General features: G+C 44.3%; 1 protein-coding gene across 1 annotated transcript in view; it reads right to left on the bottom strand.

Annotated features, from left to right (window-relative positions):
- Positions 1 to 3,976: 3,976 nt before the first annotated feature.
- Positions 3,977 to 6,871, bottom strand: part of MACO1 (macoilin 1) — a 68,439-nt gene continuing 65,544 nt past the window's right edge. Inside the window, exon 11 of the mRNA XM_039474304.2 lies at positions 3,977 to 4,441. Coding sequence (XP_039330238.1) covers positions 4,239 to 4,441 — 203 coding nt within the window. The 3' untranslated portion in view covers positions 3,977 to 4,238. The remainder of the gene's footprint in view (positions 4,442 to 6,871) is intronic.

Here is a 6,871-nt window from a genome sequence, read left to right as displayed (position 1 = left end):
GTACTGGCTCTTTGGGAAGTTGGTCTAAGGCTCCAGAGGGGTGAAGCATGGACAGGCTCCCATCAGGTTCCTGCTGCGAGGCTTCCCAGATAAGTGATTGTTTGCAGCACATCCAGCTGTTAAGCAAATCTTTTTGCACCTGGCTAAATCAAGGAGGAGTTTGTAGTGAAAATTGGACAAAAAAGCAAGGTTTGAGACAGGCAGATGGGAGATGTCATAGTAAATATGCTACTTCAAATTTATCCCTCTCCTTCTAGAAACAATTCTGTTTATGCTTGTCATTCTAATAATACTATTAGAGATGCTCTGATTCAATTAAGACATGGTATTTCAGATTACAGGTCTAATCTAAAACCTTAATCACTCACTAAATATTTATTGAATACCTACTATGTGGCAGTCATTGTTCTAGGATCTGGAGTTACAGCAGTCAACAGACAAAAATTTTTGCCTTCATAGAGCTTACATTCTAATGGTGGGGAAACATAATAAAATAAGCAAAAAGGGGTAAGGCTTAGTTAGATTCATCTCCTGCCCAGCCCCTCATCATTACATTCTTAATTCTAAATTTTCAAAGCCTATGTATCAGCTTTTTTCCGGACTAGAAGAGAGAGAGTGACAATGTTTAGTCTTCATGTTAGGAAAGTCAGCTCAGGATGGGGCTTCTAAAACAATATGCAACTGAATTATCCATTCACATCTTGTAAAATGCAGATTCAGATGGGTCTGGGCAAGAGTCCGAGGCAGGCTCCCACAGGACACAGGTGCTGCTGGGCTGCAGCTGCAGACCACCCTTTTGAGTGTCCCGAGTTTAGGAGTCAGGCTATCAAGGATGGAGCGGCCCCATGAGCAGGAATTCTTAGCTAGGTCCTGCCCTCCTCATGATTCCTTGCAGCAGATCAGCACTTCCACCTGGGAGGCCCTGGATGGTTTTCAGGGTGCCCTTTTGCATCATGTGACCCAGTCTCCAAAGCAACCCTGTCAGATGAGGAAACAGCACCCTAGAGAGGTTAAAGTCACAGAGCCCACAGAGGCAAAGCAGGGAGTGGACTCCCATCCCTCTCTGGAGGGCTTGGCTGGACACAGGGCTGTGCATGAAGGACAGGAGACCAGGGCCAGGAGAGGGGGATGCCTTTGGGCAAGTCCTGCGAGGCCTGGGAAGAGGCCAGCTCAGTAGTAAGCGTCTTTGAGAGTCACATATAACCAGGCATTTATGAGGCTCAGAGGCCCTTTAATCTAAACAGGCCTAGCTACTCTGGCCAGTGGCTTTTGGGTAGGCTTCTAGTTTATCTCTTTAGTTCCCTCCGCTGTGGTATGAATTTCAAAAGCAGCAATGAGGACTGGCTGTTAGAAACGTTCAGCCCTCCCCGGTGGTTCTTCACAGCCCGGATTAACACAGGCGGGTAAGCATGGGGAGAGACGGCAGGGAAAAGGATTATGCCCTTCCTGCAGGCTGGGAGTCATGAGGGATTGTTCATTCTCACTCCATAGGATCTCTTGTAATGACTGCCACAGAGAGAATGAGCGTAGACGGCTATTTCCTTATGTAAAGTTGGGAGATGTCAATAAAGAGAGGTTATTTGGCCAGTCAAAATACACTCAACCCACTCTTCTTCTAAGTATTTAACCACCTAGAATGGCAAACACTGGTTTATAGCACATAATAAATTATGTACTGAGATGTGAAGCTGCTTTATGATGGGCCTAAAATAACAGAGACAACAACTGGAGATCTCCTTGATGGAAAAGAACGTGCCAATGAGAGTTCTGGAGGCAGACACATTCCTTCAAGGAAGGCCGAGGGCAAAAGCCAAGGCAAGCCAAGATGTTCCGCTGGGCAATTCTGCTCATGATATTAAATGTGGTGTGTCTGCAACAGACTTGATGGCCAAGTCTCAGAAAGGCTATCTAACAGTAAGGACAGAGGGTGAGGTGCCAAGAGCTGAATTTTCCAAAACTGAAGCCAAGATCAATTGTAAACAATGGCCAAGAGAGGCAGTTGGCTTCTCAAAAGATGAAAACAGACAAAGCCTCTAAAAACAAGGGAGGATGGTAAAAGTGGATGTTAGTTCAGGATCTATAGCAGTTAGGAAACCCTATTGGTCACTAAGCAGCAACACAAGATTCTAGAAAATAGAAGAGGGCAAGACATTGGTGAAGGAAATTTGCTCTCAGGTTTTCTCACCAACGACCCCCCAACTCCACCCCTAATTTGCTTTCTTAGGAAAGGACGGTTGTACCAGAGAACAAGTCAGCCTTGGCTCTGATCGGATACCAGAGAAGGAGAGAACAAATGAGAACGGGCATGTCTTGAGCACAGAAACCAAACCAACTTGAGATCTTGAGAAGTGCCCCAAATCCTGTGTCTGCCCCCTACCCAGGGATAGGCTGTGTTGGGGACCCTCATCTGACAAGGGCTGAGGTGAGGAGAGAACAAGATAGCAACCAGCTAAGCCCCACTCAGAACAATCTACCTTGCTGGGGCCTCCTGAAAGTTAAAAAGGCAGAAACTAGTTTTATCTGTAAGAAAATGTTTATTCTTTTGAACCCCACAGGAAAAAAAAAAAAAAAAAAGAATGCAGCCAAGACCAGTATTTAACGAAGTGTCCCAAAAGGCAGCAAAATGGGGGAAACCTCAACACAAAGTCAGTGACAGTTTTCCATGTTTTTGCACAAAGATGAAAAAATCTATGACAATTCTGAGTAACACTTTCATGGTGACAATTACACAAGATGATTCAAAAATGCAAAATGGCAGCAACATGCACACCTGGCTAAAGCTAGAAGTATTTTTTATCCCAAAATAAGATCTGTGACTTAAAGGATGATTCTTTTATAATACTTCTATTTTACTGACTTGCTTGTCCTACTTAATTTGCTTTAAATGAGACGTACATGCCAATTAATAGGAAATTTTAGAAGAACTACGTCCTTCCAGAATCCATGGCAAGGAAGCAAACCAATTTATTTGGTTTCTTTAATTTTTCCTAGTTTCCAAATACAATTTTGCATTGCCCCCCCCATTCCCTCCCCCCACCCCCACCCTGATTCTTAAACACTTCCAAAAGTTGCCTGTGCAAACACTTTTCTACCCATGTATAATACACATTTCAAACTGAAATCTTTGTGCAGAGTTTTGAGTCTTAAAAAAAAAACCTCCTTGGCACAAGAGCTGAGGAACAGTCAAGCTTCTTTTAAATTATCAAACACAAGATGATGAAAAGTGGAGAAAGCACAGTTAAATGAAATGGAAAAAAAAAAACCCCTAGAATTGTAGCTTTTATTAGCCATCGTCACAGTCTCTCATCCACAAACACCGCCTGGCTCCCTTCCCAAGGTGCTTTACTGGAGGCAAGTGCAGAACACCGGGGTGCTTTCTATTAAAAGAAACACAAGATGTAGCTGTGGTGGTAACGGACAGCCCAGCTACCCACCAGTTTTACAGCAGGATCCGCAGTGAGCTTGATTAGAGATAGAGGATAGGTGACGGTAGAGGGGGAAAAGAGTTTAAAATTGTCAAGTTTCCTCTTGAAATGTCTTTTCCCAAGGCACTGTGAAGAAGACTGCTGCTAGCAATTTTCTAGGACTAAACATACTGATGGGAATATAAATATTTCAAACACGACCCCTGTTACATTCTTACAGCTAGTCTCATCACTTAGGTCTCTTCTCAGCTTAAATGATGCTCCTCGAACCTGTTTGGTCCTTGGAGGGGCAGTCCATTTTTGTTTTCTGTAATACTGACAATCACCTTCTTTAATGCGGCTATAACATCAAAGCTCTGTTAGGTTACTTAACCCTTCACTTTTAAACTAAAAGTTTTCATTATCATCTCATATGAATCCAATGTGTAGGTTTTTCTTGCTTATTTAAGAAAAAAACAAAACAAATGTAAAGGGTTGAAAAGCAAAAACTCTGCTTTTTTTTTCTTCAAGAGGAAACTATGTAAGAATACATAAAAGGCAAAGTTGGCTACTTGAAATCCAAGAATGGTTTTAATGTGTTGGCCGAGAAAAATAAACTGTAAAGTTCTGTGAGGTCTTCTAAAAATTTACATGAAAAACTGATGGGCAGTTGTAATCAGAATTGGATGTTATCTTTCCCCCCTTTTTAAAAATGACAACAGATACAGTCCCACAAAATACAATAGAAACTGTTTTTTTCATCTTGACTGCCAGAGATGCTCCTTTGCAATGACTTCGGTAACCAAATGGTTGGGCACAACACACAGCTGGCCTTCATTTCTTCAGGGGCTGGTAAACAGAGGCATTGGGGTCAAGTCCCGAGGGGCTGGTCTCCACAAATTTGGAAGAGTAGTGGGGGGAAACAGGGCTCAGGGGGCTGGTGGCAGCACTGTATGTTATGCTGGGCATGACGGCCATGACTTCGGCTATCTTCTGTTTTAGGTCCTTGATTTCCTGATCTTTCTGAAGGATTTGTCCTGTAAGATCAAAGACCCACCATTAGTGAAAAGGGAGGCCTCACCCAACACAATGCTCCCAGGGGCCAATCCCTATGGCTCCAGGTTCAGTGATTTATAAGGGTAGGTAAACTTGTCCTGTAATGGGATACACAATAAATATTTTAGGTGTCCTGGGCCATATACAGTGTACTACCCTTTGTCATCTTTTTTCCCCAAACATGGAAAACTGTAAAAACCATTCTTTTTCGGGCAGGCAGTACGGGCACAGGTGGCAGGCCAGATTTGGCCCATGGGCCACAGTTTACTGATTCTTGGCTTAGAGCTAAGAAGTCTGTTCATATAGGTGTGATTTATGTAAGAAGTCAGTTTCCAGGAACCATGTTTTGAACATGGCAGTCACCTATGACAGCCTAAGAGGGCCTCTGATTTTGAACTCTGGCTCCACCTCTTGAGCTGGAATTTTTTTGAGAGGACAGACTTTCTCTGAGTGTCAGACCAAGGAATACAGAACAACTGAGGCCTGAGACTCAGTCACAGTAATATGCTTCTGCCACCAGGCTCTCTGACAGAAAACAGAAGAAGCTCTGTGACTGTTGCACTGGGGCATGCTGGTGTGACCCAGATCACTTGCCCCTGCTTTAGCAACATCACCCTATTTAGCCTTCCAGCACACTCGCCCTCACTACTCTTCAGTTTCTTGATCCAGTCAGCTCCTGCCTACCTTGGGCCACTTCCTTTCCTATGTGTCTCCTGCTTTTTCTGCAAAGCTAGCTAACACTTGAGGATTGCTTCTACTTCCTCAGCAAAGCTTTCCCTGAGCCTCCTGTCTAAATTAGCTTCCTAAAACCCCTAGATTCTCAACACACCCTAAACTTCCCTTTCTGTCACTTACAGGGGCTTTGAAACAATGTGGTCCCGGGTTTCAATCCTACTCTACCTCTGGATAAGTAAATTATTTTGAGCAATACACATAACTTGTAAAACCTCAGTCCCCTAAGTGAGAGCAGTAGAAAGGAACGCCCCTCATTCCTCCATGTCCCCTAAGTGTGAGCAGTAGAAAGGAACTGTCCCTCACTCCTCCATGTCCCCTATGTGTGAGTAGTAGAAAGGAACTGTCCCTCACTCCATGTCCCCTACGTGTGAGTAGTAGAAAGGAACTGTCCCTCACTCCTCCATGTCCCCTCAGTGTGAGCAGTGGAAAGGAGCTGTCCCTCACTCCCTCCATGTCCCCTAAGTAAGAGCAGTAGAAAGAACTGCCCCCCACTCTTGTCATGTCTCCTAAGTGAGAACAGTAGAAAGGAACTGCCCCCAACTCCCTTCATGTTCCTTAAACTTCAAGAAAGCATCAAATACCCGCTTTCTCTTTGAAGAAAATAAGCCTTAGATGAATAAAATACCTAAAAGCATCTGATACATGAGTCACTGCATCTTTTCCCCTGCAGATTTAAGTTTGATTTCTTTAATCGGTAACATTTAAACATCCCCAGTACTTTGGAAAATATTCTTTTTGCTTCTTTGTCACTTTATGAGCATTTCTGAGCTGACAGCAGAGCACACAGTCTGAGCTGGGAAGCCAAGATACTCTGGCTACTCTGAGGCCAGGTGCTGCTTCACACCAGGGGGAATCTTTTCCAAGTTTGCAAAACCAAGTAGACAGGGTTGAAGCAGAGAGGGGTGGCCACTCCTCAGGGAGCTAAGTCAGGCAGGCAAAAAAAAAAAAAAAAAAAAAAAGTCAGTGTAAGGTCAGAAGCTCAGCTTCAAAGCAGGATTCCTGGGAACCTTCTTCTTAAAGTGCCTTTCTTTGAGTCCACAGATTAAAGCAGTGTGACTCTCAAAACTCCCTCTCTTGCTCAATCACCTGTGCCATCCCAAGCCCTCCTACGCTTCACTAACTTCTCACAACTTCTAAATCCAACCCCTTACTCCCAGGGGTTTGGGCTTCCATCTCTGGTTTAGGCCCAAAGTTTCCACTGACTGAGGAATATTTCCTGCTTGGGTTTCTGCGGAGTACCTCCAAATCAAAACATCCAAAACCAGATTTAATCTTCCTTCACTCCTTAAATCTGCTCTTCTTCCTTGGTTCCAACAACTTTGTCCTTCCAGAACTCTCAGACCGCTCCACTCTCCCCCACTCACCTGTCTGGCCCGTCCGCCCTCCCCATACTTAGCATCTCTTAGAGGATGGTGGCAGCTTCCTCACAGTCTGTCCCCACTCAGTCTCACTCCTTCCGTCTGTCTTTTACATTGCTATGGGAGGGAGATTTCCCACATAACAGACTGACTGTGTCACCTCCTTCTTCCCTCAGGATAATCTAGGGAATACCCTCTCTAGTATGGCTTCATTCATGGTCTCCTAACCACCTACTCTTTCCTTGCCTGCCCCCAGCTTCAGGCTGCGGACTGCTAACCTGAATAAACCAGCACCTTCCTTCCTTTGCTTACACTACC

Source organism: Saimiri boliviensis, chromosome 11, assembly GCF_048565385.1.
Source record: "Saimiri boliviensis isolate mSaiBol1 chromosome 11, mSaiBol1.pri, whole genome shotgun sequence".
Classification (NCBI taxonomy): domain Eukaryota; kingdom Metazoa; phylum Chordata; class Mammalia; order Primates; family Cebidae; genus Saimiri; species Saimiri boliviensis.
This window is presented reverse-complemented; position numbering and strand designations above follow the sequence as displayed.